Source organism: Heterodontus francisci, chromosome 40 (genome assembly GCF_036365525.1).
Source record: "Heterodontus francisci isolate sHetFra1 chromosome 40, sHetFra1.hap1, whole genome shotgun sequence".
NCBI classification, from domain to species: domain Eukaryota; kingdom Metazoa; phylum Chordata; class Chondrichthyes; order Heterodontiformes; family Heterodontidae; genus Heterodontus; species Heterodontus francisci.
The window spans coordinates 6,284,149-6,306,410 of record NC_090410.1 but is presented as its reverse complement, the minus strand read 5'-3'; the positions used below and the strand labels follow the sequence as shown (position 1 = coordinate 6,306,410).

The window sequence follows — 22,262 nt, the reverse complement described above, 5'->3', positions numbered from 1 at the left end:
AGGGTGATTGCACCCCCTCTCAGAAAAATGCCTTTGCCACCCTCCCCCCCCCCTCCCCCCCTTTCTGGAATTAGTGACCCTGAAACAAAATAAAAAATTCCCAGAAATCACCCTCTCGATCTGATCCTCATCCAACTTCCAAACATGAATGTTTTGCAGCAGGATTCACTGCCCCGGCCTGTTGCACCTCCGCAGACCTGGGGCTCTGAGTGGGGGTGCCAACTCGGGTTGAATGTATTCCTGGAGGTGTCAACAACAACAACTTGTGTTTATGTAGCGCCTTTAACAGTAAAAATGGCTGAGGGTCATCATGTGACCTCCAGCCGCTCCCCCTCCTCCCCTCCCCCCTCCCCCCGACCAAACAATCCTGCTATTGGTTGACCAACACATTTAATCTCCTGATGCCCCCACCCTTCACATTGTCGCCATTGGCTGCCTGACACATCCATTGTGATGCCCACCCCCCCCCAACCCCCCAATACACCTTTGGCTTTCCAACACGCCCATCCTCATGATGTCCCGCCCCCCCCCCCTCCTCCCACACAGTCGGATCATTGGTCCATCGATGCATTCACCCTCGTGATCCCACCCCTACGCTCCCGCCATTGGCTGCCCAACGCGTCACACAAGACTGGCACTGTGGGACCTTCTTTGAACCCGGTCCGCCGGGATTTAAGAAACGGTCCCACGATCTTGGACAAACATCTGGACAAAATCTTTGATGTGGCCGCAGTTACTGTCCATCCAAATGTGAGCCTTCTCCTCAGGGTAACGTGCGAGTTGGAGGGGGAGGTCGGAGGTCAGAGGTGATGGTGCTCCCAAAGCAGTGCAAACATGCATCTTACATCAGTGCTGCCCTGACTGAGTTCTGATCTGGGCCAGTGAGAGGGTCACTGAGACTCTCAGTCTAATCTACTATTCTATCGATTTCTTGCCTGATTAATAAAAGATGTGGACACATTAAGAGCATCTTAAAGCAGTGATTCTGGTGAAATGTGCACGGGGTCCGTGGCATGGTGAAGTCAGTATCTCTATGCAGGAGTCATTGCCTGTCGCTCAGGCAGCCCATAAATTCAGGGCCGAAAAGAACATTCCAGCAAGTGTTTTGTTATTGCAATGATGTCACTGGTCCTCTGCAGCAGCAGAGCTGACCGACCCTGAGTCTGTGTGTGTGTGTGCGTGTGGGTGGGTGGGTATTACTTGTGGGGTTGACTGTGTGACTGAGTGTGTTTTGGGGAGTGTCTGTGGGCACAAAGTGGGATTACCAGCTTTCCAGGGTTGTCGTGGAGTCTGCAGGAATGGAAGGCTAATCTCTAGGACACGGCTGTGTGGAATCTGGGAGAATGATCAGTGGGTCAGTGACCATAATTGTCCGAAAGTAATATTAACTCCAGCTGCTTTTCTCTCATTGTTCCCTCCTCGGAGGCCTGGACACTGTTGGGCAGTGATTGCGGGGCATCTGCTGCCCTCTGGTAAACCTCCTTTGTCCCCAAAACTGCTGCTGTTCATGTGTGAACCTAGAGTGTGAGTGTCGGCTAGCTATTCAACCATGGGAGCATCACGGCCAAGCTTGCTCTCGCCCTCCCCCCAACCTTAGCCCTTCGACACCATCCAGCAAGGGCCACTGGACAGCAAGCTAGGGGCGGCCATCCTGACTGATTTAGTTGATTTGGAAGTCAGCGATGAGCACAAGCTGACGCTGCAGTCACGGTGTGGCTCAGGAGAAATCACAAGATGCAGTGTGCAAAAGTGCGGTGGTGTAGGAAAGGATCTTAAAGGCATTGTCCCTTAAAGGAGCAGGTTGTATATGATTGTGGCGAAAACAAATATCTTAGAGAGCACCTGATTATGTCTCTCAAAATCAACACGAAGCCCTCGATCATGCAGAATAAATACTTTGAAGTGTGGCAATCGCCATGATCAAGGCTAACGCAACATTCTGCATCCTCTTCCTTAGTTTGTCTTGTTCCCTCCACTTCTCTGCTTTGCTCCTGCCGTAGGATTCACCATGTGGGCAACGGGAATGGGGTGGGATTGTGTCCAAGATTGTGATTTTTCCCGCTGGATAATGGGGATGGGGTGGCATCGTTAAAACAGCGACATTATCACGTTGCTGTCTGTGGGAGCTTGCTGTGCATAAATTGGCTGCGGCTCTTCCTACATTACAACAGGCACTGTTGCTGGCACTATAGAAATGCAAGACTTTCTTTCATACTGGGCAGTACCGTTAACTCACTGAGCCATGGAGAGAACAATAATGTTCTTTCCTTCGCAGCTCAGCCAGTGGGTGTTGTGAGGCACCGGCGGGAGTACAGGGGAAAGTGGGAAGGAGGAATCACTGCAGTTGTACCTGTGACGGTAACTCTCTCCCCTCTGAGTGCCTTTCACCTCAACCACACACAGCAACGCAAGCAGACCTTCACTCCCCTTTCTCCCCCTCCACCTCCCCTTCCACCCCCTCCCCTCCACCTCCACCTCCCCTTCCACCCTCTCCCCTCCACCTCCCCTTCTGCCCTCTGCCCTGCGGTCTGAGATCCCATTTATACATTTGTGTGAAATGTGTCTTTCTGCAAAACCTTCCTCTGCCTCTGTTTTGATTGAATTGTGAAACGAATGATTATATGGTTTAAAAAAAAAACTCTTTCCAAGATGTTTATCTTTTAACCTGGTCTCGACATGAGTCCAGAACTCAAGCCAGTTGGCAAGCATTGCTTTGTTTATCAGGGTTCAGCTGCGTGTGGAATAATTAAGACAAATTTTTATGAACCAATTCTCCTTAAATGTTTTAACCGCCTTGTACATCTGGGCTGCACATGTGCAGTAATGTGGAGCCATTTTAAACTGTAAGATACAGAGAGGGCAAAATGTCTGATCTGCATTGGAATCGATTGCTGTCAGATTTACAAGAACAACTTGCATTTATATAGTGCCTTTGATGTAGTAAAACGTCGCAACGCTCTTCACGGGAGTGTTAACAAACAAAATTTAACATCGGGTCAAATGAGATATTAGGGCAGGTGACCAAAAGCTTGATGAAAGGGGAGGTTTTAAGGAGTGTCTTAAGGGAGGAGAGAGAGGCGGAGAGGTTCAGGGAGGGAATTCCAGAGCTTAGGGCCCCAGGCAGCTGAAGGCACAGCCGCCAATGGTGGAGCGATTAAAATCGGAAATAGGCGCGAGGCCAGAATTATAGGAGTTCAGAGATTTTTGAGGGTTGTAGGACTGGAGGAGGGGTGAGGACGTGAAAGGATTTGAAGACGATGATGAGGATTTTAACATCGAGGTGTTGCTGGATCAGGTAGACGTTAGTGAATGCAGGCTCCTTACAGCTTGGCTCAGTCGGTAGAATCATAGAATGATACAGCACAAAATGAGGCCATTTGGCCCATTGTGCCTGGGCTGGCCCTTTGGTAAAACTGCCCAATTTATCCCACTTCCCCGCTAACATTCCTGTTCCCAAGTCAGAGGTTTTCTGCGTTCAAGCCCCTCTCGAGAGCTGGAGTCCGAGGCCCAGGCTGCCATTTCGAGGGATTGATGGCTGCTTCGTCTTTCGGAGAGGTTAAACTCGGGACTGCCTCTTGCAGTGATTCTGCCGGATGTGAAAGATCCCACGGTATTATATGAAGGAAAGCAGGGCGGTCTCCTCGAGGCCTCGCCAACCTTTCTTCCTCAGCTGACAGCAGCACGGAAAAATAACAAACCAATTGGTTGTTTATCGCATTGCTGTTTGTGGGATCTTGCTGTGCCCATTACCACAGCTATGTTCACCTACACAAGAACCTCAACATAATTTAATGGATTAAAAGCGTTGCGAGAATATCTTTCTCAATCCCGGGATGTGGGCGTCACTGGCCAGGCCAGCATTTATTGCCCATCCCTAATTGCCCTTGAGAAGGTGGTGGTGAGCTGCCTTCTTGAACCACTGCAGTCCATGTGGGGTAGGTACACCCACAGTGCTGTTAGGAAGGGAGTTCCAGGATTTTGATCCAATGACAGTGAAGGGACGGCGATATAATTCCAAGTCAGGATGGTGTGTGGCTTGGAGGGGAACTTGCAGGTGGTGGTGTTCCCATGCGTCTGCTGCCCTTGTCCTTCTAGGTGGTAGAGGTCGTGGGTTTGGAAGGTGCTGTCGAAGGAGCCTTGGTGAGTTGCTGCAGTGCATCTTGTAGATGGTACACACTGCTGCCACTGTGCGTCGGTGGTGGAGGGAGTGAATGTTAAAGGTGATGGATGGGGTGCTGATCAAGTGGATATGTATAGGAGAAGTGATAAGGCTCTTTATAAATGCCCAACTTGTACTTTTCCCTGTGCTGTGAATACACAGTAACTTCTGTGGAATTCTCTCTTTAACTGAAAAAGCATCCACAAACTGGAGGAGTAACTTTTACAAGGAGCTTTACAGCATTTAAAGGGACACTTCGCCCTGTTTATTTTTGTTGTTCCCTCACCGAAGGCACTGGTTCTTGCTGGGGTACAGTACCACAGACTTCAGTTGCTATTGAACCACAGGTTGCATCACAGCAAAGTTTGGTCCTGCTCTAATGTGATGTTTGTGCGTTTGCTTTTCAGCTGTGTTCTCACACCAGCACTCAGTGGCATCTTTTCCTCTCTCTCTAGTCCCTGCATTTATATAGCACCTTTCATTTACTCAGGATGTCCCAAAGCACTTTACAGCCAACAAAGTACTTGTTGAAGTGTAGTCACTGTTATAATGTAGGAACTGCAGCAGCCAATTTGCACACAGCAAGCTCCCACATTCAGCAATGTGATAATGACCGGATAATCTGTTTCAGTGATGTTGATCGAGGGATAAATATTGGCCAGGACACCGGGGAAAATGCCCCTGCTCAAAATAGTGTTCATGGGATCTTTTATATCCTCCTGAGAGGACAGATTGGGCCTGAGTTTAACGCTTCATCTGAAAGAAGGCACCTCTGACAGTGCAGCACTCCCTCAGTACTGCACTGGAGTGTCAGCCTGGATTATGTGATCAGGCTCTGGAGTGGGGGTTGGGCATTGCTGTGTCGCCTGCCCCGATCACTGCCTCTCTCCTGTGATCAGTACCAAACTTCTGATGTCCAGGGGCTCAGTACCATGTCAGGCGGCAGGTTGACTGGGAGAGGCATCAACTGACATTTAGTCGAGAAGCGGCTGCTGTGCTGGTTAATTCTACGAACTGTGCCCGAGAACAAGAGTGGGTCGTTTCTGAAGTTGACGGCAAGGTTCCTAAAGCAGACACCGAGCAGAGCAAGTTATCGCAAAAGAAACAAACCTGCTAAAAGGTTCTATGTGTGTCATTTACTGTCTTGGCTTCAGGAAGGAGAGCGGTCCAGAATTAGTTGGTCATAGGCAGAGAAAACTAAACCAAACTGCGTGTAGACTCAACCAGAACACTGAATCGTCACATCTCCTTACTCAGTTTAATCTAATCAGCTGCACCCCCTGACTTTATTGACCATTTAATATTGGCGTCTTTGTACTGTCTCTCCTTGTGGTTGTGTGGTTCAGTTTGCTGTTCAATGATGGCTCTTAATGAAGGGTTCCAGGATTGCTTCCCGGCCTGTGTTATGTTAGCTGATCTCAGCTGAGGCAATGGGGGTGAGGGGTGAGGGATGAAGGGTTGTATTATCCAGCATTGGGCTCTGTCTGTTGACCCAGGCAGGGGAGTGGGTAATCGAGGGTCCCCACTGCTGATTGCAGTGCGATGACTCCAGTCCCACTTCCTGGACTGTGCACGTGGGCATCAGGTAAGGCCAGGCCAGGCTAGGAGATGATGCACGCCATGGTTGAAATTCCCACCAGGTGGCTCCCAATTGGTATCCAATGGGTGAGGATCGCTATGCCCTCATTCAGGAGGGGAGAGGAGAAAATTGGGATGAGAAACCAATACAGGTGTCAGCTGTGGCTCAGTGGGTTGCACTCTGTCTGCCAAGTCGGACGGTTGTGGGTTCAAGACCCACTGCAGAGACTAGAATATAAAATCTACTGAAGGAGTGCTTCATTGTCAGAGGTGCCGTCATTTGGATGAGGCCCTGTTTGATCTCTTGTAAAGGATCCCAAGGCTACTATTTTGCAGGAGAGTTCTGCCTTGGTTTCCTGGCCAATGTTCATCCCTCAAGCAACATCACTGAATCATTTATTGAATTGCTGTTTAGTGGGATCTTACTGTGCGCAAATTGACTGTAATTCACTCACCTGCACCCATTATTTTAAGTGTCCCAATTCCACTGACGATATCACTCTGAGACGGTTACGCAGTTAAGATGAAAGATGGAGATTCTTAATCCTCGAACGAAGCTGGTGGGTCTCGGGAGGTGTGAGTTGATGTGACAATAAAATGCATTCATTCTCCGTTCTCTCCCGCTTGCAGGTTGGGCGAGGATTTTTACCGTGAGGCGATCGAACATTGCCGCAGCTACAATGCGCGCCTGTGCGCAGAGCGCAGTATGCGCCTTCCCTTCCTGGACTCCCAGACCGGTGTCGCCCAGAACAACTGCTACATCTGGATGGAGAAGACTCACCGAGGCCCAGGCACGTGTTCCGTTCGGGTAGGGGGTGGGGGTTGTGAGATTTTAACAGTCCAGCAGTGACTACAGTCCAAAAGTATTTCATTGGCTGTAAAAGTGCTGTGGGACGTCCTGAGGTTCGTGACAGGCGCTATAGAAATGCAAGTCTTTCTTTCTGTCTTTCCGTAACGTTGCCCGACTCCTCCTCTGCCTCAGCTCATCTGCTGCTGAAACCCTCATCCAGGCCTTCGTTACACCGAGACTTGACTATTCCAACGCACTCCTGGGCAGCCTCCCACGTTCTACTCCCCGTACACTTGAGCTCAACTGAAACTCTGCTGCCTTGTCCCGACTCGCACCCGGTCCCGTTCACCCACCTCCCTCACAGGCTCCCAGTTAAGTAACATCTCAATATTAAAATTCTCATCCTTATTTTCAAATCCCTCCATGGCCTCGCCCACCTCCCTATCTCTGTAATCTCCTCCAGCCCCACAACCCACCGAGATCTCCCTGTGCGCACCTCCAATTCCGGCCTCTTTAACATCTCCGATTTTAATCGCTCCATCATTGGCGGCCGTTCCTTCAGCTGCCTGGGTCCAAAGCTCTGGAATGTCTTCCTTAAACCTCGCTGCCTCTCTCTCTCTTTCGTCTTTAAGACATTCCTTAAAACCTACCCCTTTGACCAAATTTCCGATCATCTGTCCTAATTCCTCCTTATGTGTCTTGTCAGTTTACGGCTGATAATCCTGCCAGGGGATAGTTTATGGTGCAAATGGCTGTATATAAAGATTGTTGTCTTTCCGTCTCCCTCCAGTGTTTGCTCTGGAGCAACTATTGGAAACAGTGAAGATGATGGAGTATTACTGCACTCCTGCTGAGTGACAGAAGAGTTAATGTGGTGCAGAGCTTGTACGTAATATGTTTTTTTCAGCTGCAGCATTTCTGCCTTACTGCAAAAACTCATTGAGGTGAAAATCAGAGAAAAATAGCAGGGTCTGGAATAAAGGCTAACTCTAAAATGAGGTGGGATTAAGCACTGATTCTATATGGATAGAGTACATGCAGATCGAATAGCTGTCTCATGATAAATAGGGTGATGACGGAAGCAGTAAAGCATTTAAAACACAATGGCTCATTCTGGGGCTGTCATAGAGCCATAACGGCACAGAAGGAGACCATTCAGCCCATCGAGTCCATGTCGGCTCTCTGTAGAACAATCCAATCAGTCCCATTGCCCTGCTCTATCCCCGTAGCCCTGCAAATTTATTTCCCTCCCCATGACCGCAAGATCTAATTGTAAATAGGCGGCGGCCGAGCTCACTCCGAGTTTAAATATCCTTTAGCCGGGGAAATTTGAGGATTAGAATGTTCCAGCTTCATTTGAAGCTCGGAAGCTGCCAGTGTTTTAAGAGTATTTTGCATCTGTCACGAGATGCGATGTATGGTATGTGACACACTATTTATATATAGAACATTACAGCGCAGTACAGGCCCTTCGGCCCTCGATGTTGCGCCGACCTGTGAAACCATCTGACCTACACTATTCCATTTTCATCCATATGTCTATCCAATGACCACTTAAATGCCCTTAAAGTTGGCGAGTCTGCTACTGCTGCAGGCAGGGCGTTCCACGCCCCTACTACTCTCTGAGTAAAGAAACTACCTCTAACATCTGTCCGATATCTATCACCCCTCAACTTAAAGCTATGTCCCCTCGTGTTTGCCATCACCATCCGAGGAAAAAGACGCTCACTATCCACCCTATCTAACCCTCTGATTATCTTTTATGTCTCTATTAAGTCACCTCTCCTCCTCCTTCTCTCTAACGAAAACAACCTCAAGTCCCTCAGCCTTTCCTCGTAACACCTTCCCTCCATACCAGGCAACATCCTAGTAAATCTCCTCTGCACCCTTTCCAAAGCTTCCACATCCTTCCTATAATGCGGTGACCAGAACTGCACGCAATACTCCAGGTGCGGCCGCACCAGAGTTTTGTACAGCTGCAGCATGACCTCGTGGCTCCGAAACTCGATCCCCCTACTAATAAAAGCTAACACACCATATGCCTTCTTAACAGCCCTATTAACCTGGGTGGCAACTTTCAGGGATTTATGTACCTGGACACCAAGATCTCTCTGCTCATCTACACTACCAAGAATCTATTTGTAGTATATTACGAGCTGGGTTCCTGTAGCATTGCTCATTGTAAGTTTAAGGACTCACAATCCAAATACCTCCGTAAATTGAGTTCATCTAAACCTCTGGCTATCTGTATCCTAACTCGCACCGAGTCCAGTTCACCCGTCACCCCTGTGCTTGCTGACCTACACTGACTCCCAGTCCAGCAAGACTTCAAATTTAACATTCACATCCTTGTGTTGAAATCCCTCCATGGCCTTGCCCCTCCCTATCTTTGTAATCTCCAGCCCTACAACCCTCCGAGATCTCTGTGCTCCTCTAATTCTGGCCTCTAGCACATCCCCAATCCGTTGCTCCACCGTTCATGGCCGTGCTTCCAGCTGCCTGGGCCCTAAGCTCTGGAATTCCCTCCTTAAACCTCTCCGCCTCTCTCTCTCTCTCGTCTTTAAGACGTTCCTTAAAAACTACCCGTTTGAGCAAGTTCTTGGTCACTTGTCCTAATTCCTCCTTCTGTGGCTTGTTGTCAATTTATGGCTGATAATGCTCAATGTTTCACAAAGGCGCTACATAAATGCAAGTTGTTAATATTGGCTACTCAGTAAGAGGTTATTTGGAGCTCAATTGCTGCAAGTTAGAACTTGGCTTTTTCTTAAATGGTGAGGTCAATTAGGAAGCAGCAGATGTTGGTTGTTCCAGAGAATTTGTATTTCTTTACGTAGCGTGATACAGAAATTTATATATTGATATGTGAGGAGTGATGGGCATGAAATGCACATTGAAGCATGTCAGCTTTGTATATATTGTTGATTTTACTGAGAGTTACACTATATCCAACATTGAAAGTGGTGCATCTTATCCTCCCGTGTCATGGTTTTTGAGTCACACTTTTAATAATGTATGTGAACATGTCACTATTTTATAATGGCAAAACCCTATGTCAACATTTGCCTGTTATGACAGACCTCCTGCCACTAGGTTGCATGGTTGCCCCTCCCTTGTTCACACATGCTGCAGGACCATCCTTCCACCTTGTTTTAGATCTGTTCCCATTGTTCCTCGTTTTAGTCCCCATTCCGCGACCCTCATTTCCCACTCGCTGCAACAACAACTTACATTTATTAAGCGCCTCTAATGTAATGACACATCCCAAAGCATATCATAGGAGTATATTAAAGCAATATTAGACACCGAGCCACATAAGGCAATATTATGACAGACGACCAAAAGCTTGGTCAAAGAGGTAGGTTTTAAAGAGCATCTTAAAGGAGGAGGAGAGGTTTGTCATCGAATCATGGAAAATGTATGACACAGAAGGAGGCCATTTGGCCCATCGTGTCTGGTCAATGAAGGGCTACCCAACCTAATTCCACCTTCCTGCACTTGCTCCAGGTCACAACTCTTCAAGTAAACATCCAGGACCGTTTTAAATGTGGTCAGTTTCTGCCTCTACCACCCTTTCAGGCAGCGAGTTCCAGGTTCCCACCACCCTCTGGGTAAAAAAATGTTTCCTCATCTGCCCTCTAATTCTTCAATTACTTTCAATCTATGCCACCTGGTTTTTGACCTCTCTGCTAAGGTTAATAGGTCATCCCTATTTACTCTATCTAGGCCCCTTATAATATTGTACACCTCAATCAAGTCATCCCTCAGCCTCTTCTGTTCCAAGGAAAACAACCCCAGCCTATCCAATCTTTCCTCATATTTAAAATTTTCCAGTCCTGGCAATATCCTTGTAAATCTCCTCTGCATCCTCTTTATTACAATCACATCTTTCCTGTAATGTGACCGGAACTGCATGCAGTACTCAAGCTGTGGTCTAACTAATGTTGTATACAGTTCTAGCATAACCTCCCAGCTCTTATATTCTATGCCTCGGCTAATAAAGGAAAGTGTGCCATATGCCTTCTAAACCACCTTGTCAACTTATCCTGCCACCTTTAAGGATCCGTGGACATGCACTCCAAGGTCCCTCTGTTCCTCCACACTACTCAGTATCCCCCCATTTAGTGGATTCCCTTGTCTTGTTTCCTCTCCTGAAATGTATTAGCTCCCACTTCTCCGCATTGAATTCCATTTTCCACTTGGCCAGACCATCCTACAGTCTAAAGATTTCCTCCTCACTGCCAACCACACGGCTAATTTTTGTATCATCTGCAAGCATCTTTATCAGGTTCCCTACATTTGAGTCTAAATCATTAATATGAACGACAGAAAGCAAGAGACTGAGTATTGAGCCCTGCAGAACCCCACTTCCAGTGTCACAAACACCCGTCAACACCCTTTGCTTCCTGCCAATAAGTCAATATCGGATTCAATTTGCCATTCTCCCTTGGATCCCATGGGCTTTTACTTTTTTGACCAGCCTGCCATGTGGAACCTTGTCAAAAGCCTTGCTGAAATCCATGTAGACCACATCCATCACACTACCGTCATCACGCCAAATTTGTCGCCACTTGAAAAAATTCAATCACATTAGTCAGACATGACCTTCCCTTAACAAATGCTGACTTTCCTTGATTAATCTATATCTTTCTAAATGAAGGTTTATACTGTCCCTCAAAATTGATTTCAATAATTTGCCCACAGCTGAAGTTAAGCTAATTGGCCTATAATTCCTCAGAGTATCCCTTCCTCCCTTTTTAAACAAAGGTGCAACATTGGCAGTCCTCCAATCCTCTGGCCCCACTCCTGCAGCCAGGGAGGATCGAAATATGATGGTCAGAGCCAGGTGTAGGGAGGGAATTCCCATTGAAGGCACGGCCGACAATGGCGGAGTGATGTTATAATCGGGGATGCTTCAGAGGCCAGAATTGGAGGAGCACAGAGATCCTGGAGGGCTGTGAGGCAGGAGGAGATTATAGAGATAGGGAGGGGCGAGGCCATGGAGGGATTTGAAAACAAAGATGGGAATTTTAAAATCAAGGCCTCACTTCTCACCCACACGGCCAGGCTACCTCTAGGCCTTCTCTGCTGCTTTCTGACTCCTCCTCTGCCTCTTGATTCTTCATGCCGCTCATCTCTCCCTCCCTCTGGCCCCCTTTGACACAATTCAAGCCTACGGTCTTTGCTTCTTTTTGAGTTTCGTAATTGCTCCCTTCGCCGTTTATTATTTGATTCATCCTGCAGTTAACAAGAAGTCTAATCGCCTCCGTTGAAACAGAGAGATATGAAAAGAATCACTTGGGTAGGCGGCAGCTTTAAAAGCAGCTCTCTAAAAGAAATTCCACCGAAATTAATCTAGTTTCCTTCCTTTGTTTGACTGTTTCCATGATCCTTGATTAAATCCACCTACCACTGTCCTTTATTTAATTCAACTTATTATTCTTTTTATTTAATTCCGACTGCTGGCTTTTAAAAAAAAAAGGCCATTAATTCCTCCCACTCACCTGCTCACAACACAGAGCAGTCTGAACCTTGTTTCACAAATGTTTGATCCACACAATAAAACTGTTTGCAAAGTTATTGATCTGCGGCAGTTTGCCTTGTAAATGTGTGATTGCTTCCCCTTAACTCGTTCCTCCTGCTGTCGAGGATTCCGTTTCTCTGAAGAAAGCAGGCTGACGTTTCCCGTGTCGTTGAAATTTCGGACCTCTCCCTCATCCCTCCCTGTCTCTGTAACCTCCTCCAGCCCTACGACTCTCCAGAATCTCTGTTATCCTCTAGGATGAGAGGGTTATCCTTACAACCTTCTTGAATAAGGGTGTCACATTTGACTCTCTGGCACCTCCCCTGTATCCGGGGGAGATTGGAAGATTATGGGAAACCCTTCCACTATCTCCATTTCCCTCAGCAACATGGGATGCAAACCATGTGGACCAGGTGAATTATCCATAGCCAGCCTTTCCAGTACATCCTTCCCTTTCACCCGATCCATATCTCGGCCATCTCCGCTTCTGATATTTTATCATCATCCTCTTCCTGAGTAAACACTGATACAAGGTGCTCATTAAGCATTCTAGACATGCCCTGCGCCTCTAAGCTTATATCACCCTCTTTGTCCCTAATAAAGGAGGGATTGAGTAGATTGGCTCTATGCTCTCTGGAGTTCAGAAGAATAAGAGGTGATCTCATCGAAACATTAAAATTCTGAGGGGGCTCGATATGGGAGAGTTTGTTTCCCCTGGCTGGAGCATTTAGAACTAAGAGGCATCGTCCCAAGATAAGGAGTTAGCCGTTTAGAAGCAAGAGGAGAAATTTCTTCACTCAGAGTGTGGTGAATCTTTGGAATTCTCAACCCCAGAGAGCTGTGGATACTCAGTTGTTGAGTATATTCTGACATTGAAACTCCAGTGCTGCACTTAGGGAATGCTGCACTGTCGGAGGTGCTGTCTTTCAGATGAGATGTTAAACTGAGGCCCCGTCTGCCCTCTCAGGTGGGCGTAAAAAAAAACCCATGGCCACTATTTCGAAGAAGAGCAGGGGAGTTCTGCCCGGTGTCCTGGAGCCAATAATTATCCCTCAACCAACATCACTAAAGCAGATGATTTGGTCATGATCACATTGCTGTTTGTGGGAGCTTGCTGTGTATAAATTGGCTGCCACACTTCCTACATTACAACAGCGACTACACTTCAAAAAAAGTCTTTAAAAAGTACTTAATTGGCTGTAAAGTGAAAGGCGCTATATGAATGCAAGTCTTTATATTCAAGACTGAGACAGATTTTTGGGCACAAAGGGAGTCAGGGGGTAAGGAGATAGGGAGGGAAAGTGGGGTTGAGGTAGATGATCACCCATGATTGTATTGAATGGCAGAGCAGGCTCGAGGGGCTGAATGGCCTACTCCCGCTCCTATTTCTTACATTCCCCGATTTTAATCGCTCCACCATTGGTGGCTGTGCCTTCGGCTTTCTAGGCCCCAAGCTCTGGAATTCCCTCCCTAATCCCCTCTGCCTGCTATGTTTATGTTTGCTGGCCAGACTCACAAGTGCAGGGGTTCCCATTGTCCATGGATCACAAACCCCCTCGCGTCCCGTCCCCTCTCCCCTGTGTGTCAGGGGGATCCTGGAGGGGCAAGAAGAGGAGAAAGGAATTGAAAACCGGATGAGGAACAAAATATCAAGCAGAATGATTAAACCATCATCAGAATAATAGTCAATATTTTTCCTCTTCTGAGGAAGCATTTTAAGTTTTAGTCCCAAACAAATTGCTGTTGTTACTCATTAACAAAATCGTGGTTACCGAGATGGCTGCCCGATGACCTTAGCTCAGGGTCATGGCTTCACCTTTTGATTACCTTTTACAATCCCTTATGTTTGAGTCTGTGTCAAATGGGGGCAGGAGACTTTCACCCCACTAGTCGAGTCTTGAATCAAACTTGAGGTCCCCAGACGTGAAAGGGGTCTTTTGTTGTAACACACTAATGGGAGTCATTTACTGCAATTAAACTCTTGTCTCCTGCTGAACCGTGCTGAAGGGTCAGAGGTCGGCATTGGGCTGGTGTAGACAAGCGATGCAAATCTGCAACTGCTTTTAATTACAGGAAAGTGTGAAGCGAATGCGTCAAGCGGGTGATTTGCCCTGAAGTGCAGAGCTGTCTGTGTTGCTCTCAGTGGAAACATGGATGTTGCCACTGGAAGCAGATTTTAAAATCCCAAAATAAATTCTCACTCTACCCATTGGAGCAGACTTTCTGAGGAGATGCGAGGTCGGAATCCTAGCTCCCAATGTTGTAAAAAAAAAACTCCCAGTGAGATACAGGGACCATAGAAACTTAGAACAACTACAGCACAGAGCCTGTGTTGTCCAAGTGCAGCTATCAACTTAATTTCATCTTCCTCCTTTTAGTCCATAGCCCTGTAGGTTACGGCACATCAAGTGCATATCAAAAAGTATTTTTTAAATGTGATGAGGGTTTCTGCCTCTACCATCCTATCGGGCAGTGAGTTCCAGACCCCCACCACCCTCTGGGTGAAAAAAAATTCTCCTCAACTCCCCTCCAATTCTTCTACAATTACTTTAAACCTACACACCCTGATTGACCTCTCTGCTTAGGGAAATAGGTTCTTCCTGTCCACTCTATCTAGGCCCCTCATAATTTTATGCACCTCAATTAAATCTCCCCTCAGCCTCATCTTTTCTAAAGAAAACAATCCCAGCCTATCCAATCTTTCCTCATAGCTAAAATTCTCCATTCGTGGCCACATCCTTGTAAATCTCCTCCGGACCCTCTGTATTGCGATCACAACCTCCTTATAGTGCAGTGTGATTAACAGGATACGACAAGTGTTTGCCACTCACATATGAACAGGAGGAGGCCATTCAGCCCCTCGAGCCTGTTCCGCCATTCAATTAGATCATGGCTGATCAGTATCTTAACTCCATCTAACCGCCTCGGTTCCATAATCCTTAACACCCTTTCCCAACAAAAATCTATCAATCTCGGTCTTAAAATTTTCACTTAACTACTTCCCCCAACCTCAACAGCTTTTTAGCGGAGAGAGTTCCAGATTTCCACTACCCTTGGTGTGAAGACATATTTCCTGACATCACCCATGAATGGCTCAGCTCGAATTTTCAGGTGAGGCCCCCTTATTCTAGACTCTCCCCTCCCCACCCTGGGATGGTGAGATTGTCTTATGAGGCGAGACTGGGGAAACGGTGCCTGTATTCACTAGAGTTTCGAAGAATGAGAGGTGATCTCATTGAAACCTACAAAATTCTTACAGGGCGTGACAGGGTGGATGTAAATAGGATGTTTCCCCTAGCTAGTGAGCCTAGAGCCAGGGGACATAGTCTCAGAATAAGGGGTAGACAATTAAACACTGAGATGAGGAGGAATTTCTTCACTCAGAGGGTGGTGAATCTTTGGAATTCTTTACCCCAGGTGGATGTGGAGGGTCAATCATTGAACATGTTCAAGACCGAAATCGATAGATAACTGGATACTAACGACATCCAGGGATATGAGGGTAGCGAGGGAAAGTGTCATTGAGATAGATGATCAGCCGTGATCTAATTGAATGGCAGAGCAGGCTCGATGGGCTGAATGGCCTACTCCTGCTCCTATGTTCCTATGGTCCTTAAACACTTCAATTAGATGACCCCTTAATCTTCTATACTCGAGGCAAAGAACAGCTGGGTCACTCCTGCTGGTAAATTTTGGGTAATGAAGCCTGGGTTTATCAAGCCAATGGTACGCTCCATGCCAGGCTCAGCAGCTATCGAGCACAGGACTCACATGGTGCTGTGCCCATCAAGGATTTAAAGTGCAGTTGCACCTGAATAGACAAAATGGTAAAAAAAAATAGAACCATGCACGTTTTCTGTCTGTCATCCTTTGGCCGTTCTGAAATATCTAACCTCAGTTGGCGTGGTTGATTGTCTCCTCTAGGCCTGGCCCCGGGGCAGTTGTATACCTACCCAGCTCGCTGTTGGCGGAAGAAGAGGCGTCTGAATATCCTGGAAGACCCAAGACTAAGACCCTGTGAAATTAAACTCGGTAAAGGAGGTTTGTTTTTCCTTCCTGTTTGATCTGCCCTCTAATTTGGGGGCAAATGATTTTATGCAATGTATTTTTTTAATAACCATTTTTTTGTTTTTTTTCTCCCCTAAGACGTGGGAACCAACAAGCGGCCTCCTCCTGTCAGGCCGCAGCCAGTGTTGGTCCTGAGCTGGTTGCTAAGGAAATGCCTCAGGCCTAGTGTGTGATTTTTGTAAAATATGTAGTAAAATAATCACACAAATGCTTCTCCGTACGAAAATATGATAGTGAGGATCTTGTGGGACATGCACCCCCTGTTGCCATGATTTTGCTGCTGAGTTTTTCTGTCAACGTTCACCATTGTAATTTGCTATGTCAACAGTCACAGTCTAGTTACTGTCTTTGGCCATTGGGTGACACCGTGGAGCAATTTCCGGAAGCCCATTTCCCAACTCTGCCACCATCGTTTATATATGTAAGAAATGATCAACTGATTGTGGCCAATTTCCTTGCACACCTAGTGTGCACTACGTGTAAAAGAGTAAACGTGGCACTTGTGACTTGGCACATCAGTAAAATTTTGCATAAGAGTCACGTGAAGCATGTGACCCACTCCAGGATGGGGGAGGGCCTACACGCTGGCAGCGCCAACTGAGAACAGCAGTCCCCCGAGTGCACAAAGCACTCGTGTTCTGCCGTTCCGTCAGCCAGTCAAAAGTTCCCACAGTAACGCCAATAAACAAGATGTCATTTCTTCTCAATAATAAGATTGCCCTTGTCAGTCATTTTCTTGGTTAAAGTCTTGAAATCAGTCATTTAGACCCAGATGGAAGTGATGATTGTACAGTGACAGACTCAGTGTTGAAGATTTGAGGGACCAGTAGTCTTGACGTGTCGTCTGCGAACCGATTTCAACAAACATGACAAGCCTTAAAATGACTCTCTTCCCGCCAAACAAAAATTGTTGAGGCTGGTGCGTTGGTCAATTGAGACTGAGACTTTTTTGGGGGTAAGCGTATTAAGGGATAAGGAGCCAAGGCGGGTAGATGGAGTTGTTACTAATCAGCCATGATCTAATTGAATGGCAGAACAGGCTCGAGGGGCTGAATGGCCTCCTCCCGTTGCGATGACTACTCCCAACATGAAAGCAGAGAAATGGTTAGGGAGGAAACCATTTTCAATCACGTTCTTTGTTAAATGGTTTGTTCCCATCATTAGAAACACTATCTTTGTCCTGGGGACATTATTTCCCAGTTTCTGACCCTCCTCCCATGGAGGTTCTGGACCGAATTTTTTGTCCTCCCTCTGCGTAGAAAATGCCGTAAGAATGATAATGGATTATTGACTAGTCATAGCAGTCAATCTCCATCAATGAGTCTACAACTGACCCAGACACGAGGTGAGGAAATCTCCCAGTGGTGGAGAGATTTGGGAATCACAGGCTTAGAATCACTTGTTCCCCCCAAACACGCAGCACATGTCAGTCCCTGTAATAGCAGACAATTTTTCGGGGTCAGTTATTGGTTTAATTACTCACAGATTTGGACTCGCACTGGAAGTTGCACACAGTTGAGATTTTTAAAAAATGTAACAAAATTAACAGTAAAGGGGATGTGTCTGCAGACAGAGTATCAAACTGTGCCTTTCCTGTGGGGGGATAGAATAACCACAGTGGAAGGGCTGAATGGGCTGGGGCTCGTTTCTCTAGAAAATAGAAGATGACCTGATAGAAGCCTTTAAAATAATGAAAGGGTTTAATAGGGGGGACGTAGAGAAGATGTTTCAACTTGTTGGGGAGACCAGAACTAGGGGCCATAAATATAAGACAATAATAATAAATCCAATCGGGAATTCAGGATAAACGTCTTTACCCAGAGAGTGGTGAGAATGTGGAACTCGCTACCACGGGGAGTGGTTGAGGTGAATAGTATCGAGACATTTAAGGGGAAGCTGGATAAACACATGAGGGAGAAAGGAATAGAAGGAGATGCTGATAGGGTGAGGTGAAGAGGGGTGGGAGGAGGCTCGTGTGGAGCATTAACACCAGCACGGACCAGATGGGCCGCATGGCCTGTTTCTGTGCTGTACATTCTATGTAAAGCCGGTACTGCACCTTTAAGATCCTTCAGCCATTACACCAAGATTAATAAGAGCTGAGTGGTTTAGCAAATCATTGACAAATCCATTTGATTGATGAACCATCTAAAGCTCCCGATCAGTGTTTTACTCTCTAATTGATCAGGTCTCTCCTTAAACTGAAATCCAGTAGCTTGTCAGAATTCTGTGATTGTTGTCCCTTTAAGAATCACTGATTAGCGGTAATGAATTTTCCTTGTGTCCTGCGGGACCTACTAATAACTGATCGGTGGTTTAATTAATGGACAGTGGATTAGCACTTCATTCCCACTGACGAACTGTGAGTTAAAAGTTCACTTTAAAGGTGAGGTGCTCAGGAATGACACTCAATGGAGAACCGCGTGTGTTCAGGAGCAAAGTCCTTGCTGATTGCATTCTGAAACTGGGTTGAGATTTTTCCCTGTCCTCTTTCTCATGTCCTCACGTACCTCCCCCCACCTCCAGTTCCCTCACTACCTCCCACCATCTTCTCTCAAGCTTTGAATTACGCTTCCACAGACCCCACTCACCTTCCTACCTCAAATACCTACTTCATGTGCCAGCTTGGACAGGGTGTTGGCAAGCTATTCCACTGTGGGGGGCATCACCGTCGAGTTGTACACTGTCAGGGCTTTTTAGCAAGAAAGGGAGAGAGGGATCAGGGTCTTTCCCCTCCTCCTCGCCTCCCCACCCTCCCTCCCTCCCTTCCCCTTCCTCAACCTGGGAGACCTGACGGCAACTTTAGCTCCGTGCCTTGGGCCCTACATGAGTCTACAACTGATCCAGACACGAGGTGAGGAAATCTCCCAGCGGTGGAGAGATTTGGGAATCACCGGCCCAGAATCACTTGTTCCTCCCAAACACGCAGCACATGTCAGTCCCTGGGAGTCGCACAGGCTTGTCTGAGCTGCTCCATTCCACACTGAGTGCTATTAACCAACCCGCTCTGTCTCTGTAACCCCACCTCCAGCCCTACAATCCTCTGAGATCTCTGCGCTCCTCTAATTCTGGCCTCTTGCCCATCTCGATTTTAATCACTCCACTTTTGCCGGTCGCACCTTCAGGTGCCAAGGCTTTATGATCTAATTGAATGGCGGAGCAGACTCGAGAGACGAAGTGGCCTCCTCCTGTTCCTGGAATAATTTACTGGACAAGTGATAGGAACACCCTTTATTTCCCGTGGCGATTTCTGGGGCAACACCCAATCACAGAGATACCAGAAGGTTAGTTACCAGGCCATCGGCATGGCGTCCAATTATTTTTCTCCTGTTTTTGCACAGATACCGAGGTGGCTCTAAAGAAGGAGGGGTTGCTAACCGAGGGACCAGCCTTGGAAGCTCTCCTGTGTGCAGAGGCAGTGGAGAAAAAGACAGAGACTAAAGACGAGGAGAGCATCAGTGAATGCCAGGTAGGCGATCAGCAAAATATGAGGATGGACAATTGGTGGCTTCACAATCCTGGAGTTGGGGGAGAAAAGGCTGCTTTGGGTGGCAGTCAAGAATCATCCAATTGGGTAAAGGGCAGTCTGTTTGCTTTACAATTGGCTGTGGGGGCTGGGGAGGGCGGGGCTTTGTGAGGATTGATATGTTGCTGACCAATGGCAGAGGGTGGTGTCATGTGATGATCGCTCCAGGAATTCAGCCAATCAGTGTTGGCCACACTGACTTCCACTTTCTCTCAACATTGTTCTCAAACCTGTTTTTTTCCAGAGGATTTTGGCGAGCGATTTTCCTCATGACATCGAGGCGGATGAGCTGGAGGAAGATGCACCAAAGCGGAAAAATAAAACCAAAGGAAGAGTAAGTCTTTGTTTTGTTTTTTTACACTTCAGTGTGTTAGCTCCATGCTTACTGTCCTTGGAAGGGGAGAGGGGCAACTGGGGCCAATCCTGCCGGCAGGTCAAAGGGTAAAAGAAAGTCACATGACATCCGTCGGAGTTGTTTGGGGAGTGGGGGTGGTGCTGTTTGAATGGGGAGATGATGAGGTAAATCTAGAAGCCAGTTTTGAGGCGAACAAATTTACAGGGCTAGGGGGAAAGAGAGAGGGGTGTGAGACTAACTGCAACAGGCATGTTGGGCCGAGTGGCCTATTGTTGTGCTGCATGACTCTATGTTTTTAAAAGTCTAAGGGGTTACAAATCGAGGCTTAGAATCACAGAATGATACAGCACAGAAGGAGGCCATTCAGCCCATCATGCCTGTGCTGGCTCTTTGGAAGAGTTACCCAATTAGTTCCACTCCCCTGCTCTTTCCCCACAGCCCTGCAAATTCCCTTTCAAGTATTTATCCAATTCCCTTTTGAAAGTTACTATTGAATCTGCTTCCACCGCCCTTTAGGGCGGCGCGTTCCAGCTCACAACAACTCACTGCGTAAAGAAATTCTCCTTGCCTCAGCTGTGATTCTTTTGCCAGTTCACATTCGCTCTGTGTCCCCTGGCAACCAACCCTTCTGCCACTGGAAACATTCGCTCTTGTCGTGAATTTGACCGTCTAATAAACCTCTCCTCCACCTTCAATGCTCCAAGGAGACTGTGTAGGACAATCTCGAGTTATTGGTTAAGGTAACTCTAGGCCTTTCTGCTCTCTCTTCTAGACTTGTGGCATTGGAGGAATGCGAAAGAGACAAGAGCTGACATCTTTGGAGGATAGGGACAAGCCGTACGTGTGTGACAGTAAGTAAACTCCTTAATCAGAGGTTGGGCATCACTCAGAAGTGCTTTTACCATCACAGAATGTCTCAAAATACTTTACAGCCAATGAAGTACTTTCGAAGTGTAGTCACTGTTGTAATGCAGGAAGCACAGCAGCCAATTTGTGCACAGCACGATCCCACAAACAGGAATGTGATAAATGACTAGATAATCTGTTGTTAATGTTGGTTAAATGGATAAATATTGGCCCAGGACACTGGGGAGAACTCCCCTGCTTTTTGAAATAGTGCCATGGAATCTTTTATGCCCACCTGAGAGGGCAGACGGGACCTCAGTTTGATGTTCTATCCAAAAGACGGCACCTCCGACAGTGCAGCACTCCCGTAGGGCTGCAACGGTGAGCATCCGCCTGAATTTTGTGCTCAAGTCTCTGAAGTGAGATGCGAACCCATGGCTTTCTGACTCCGAATGCTACCCAACAACGCACGGCCCAAGTAAATGCGAGAGGATAAATTGCAAGGAGGAGGGTTGCTGGGTTTTTTTTTTTGGTGGGTTGTTCCTGCTTGTTTTTTGCAGTGTTGAGGTGACGAATGTTCTCTCCCTGTCTTCTCCCACAGTCTGTGGGAAACGATACAAGAACCGTCCAGGCCTGAGCTACCACTACACTCACACTCACCTGGCGGAGGAAGAGGGGGAGGATGAGTTGGAACGACACACACTGCCCTTCCATCGGAAGAACAACCACAAACGTAAGCTTAAGTGTTCACTTCGCGGGAGAGCCTCAGTTGAGGAAGTGTGGTACCATCTAGGTCAGAATGTGGCAATGGGATCAGGCCCCCAGTCATAGCATCATAGAATGTTTACAGCACAGAAGGAGGCCATTTGGCCCATCGAGTCTGTGCTGGCTTTCTACAAGAGCAGTTTATCTAGACCCACTCCCCCACCCTTTCCCTGTTATCCTGCAAATTGTTTCCCCTTCAGCTGCTTGTCCAATTTTCTTTGGAAAGCCGTGATTGAATCTGCCTCCACCGCACTCTCAGGCCGTGCATTCCAGACCTTAGCCACTCGCCACATTCAAAAAGGTTTCTCCTCATGTCTCTCGGTCTGTTCTTTAGCCAATCACCTTATATCAGTGTCCTCTGGTTCTTGACCCACCAATAGGAACAGTTTCTCTCTATCCGCTCTGTCCAGACCCCTGTTGATTTTAAACACCTCTATCAAACCTCCTCTCAACCTTCTCTGCTCTTTGAAGAAAACCCCAGCTTCTCCAGTCTATCCACGTAACTGAAGTCCCCCAATCCTGGAACCAAACTTGTAAATCTCTCCAAAGCCTTTACATCTTTCCTAATTGGACACAATACTCCACTTGAGGTCGAGCCAGTGTTTTATAAAGGTTCATTGTAACTTCCTTGCTTTTGTACTCTATGCCTCTATT

General features: G+C 47.1%; 1 protein-coding gene across 4 annotated transcripts in view; it reads left to right on the top strand.

Moving 5' to 3' along the window:
* The window catches only part of dpf1 (double PHD fingers 1), an 83,592-nt gene that overhangs the window by 9,538 nt on the left and 51,792 nt on the right, over window positions 1–22,262 (top strand). For 2 of the 4 annotated variants that reach the window (XM_068018915.1, XM_068018911.1), the window contains exons 2-7: window positions 6,368–6,528; window positions 15,973–16,089; window positions 19,458–19,585; window positions 19,887–19,976; window positions 20,770–20,848; window positions 21,445–21,576. In XM_068018915.1, coding sequence (XP_067875016.1) covers window positions 6,368–6,528; window positions 15,973–16,089; window positions 19,458–19,585; window positions 19,887–19,976; window positions 20,770–20,848; window positions 21,445–21,576 — 707 coding nt within the window. Of the gene's footprint in view, window positions 1–1,275; window positions 1,355–6,367; window positions 6,529–15,972; window positions 16,090–19,457; window positions 19,586–19,886; window positions 19,977–20,769; window positions 20,849–21,444; window positions 21,577–22,262 lie in introns of those variants that run through there. The other 2 variants (XM_068018914.1, XM_068018913.1) reach the window with 2 other exon arrangements.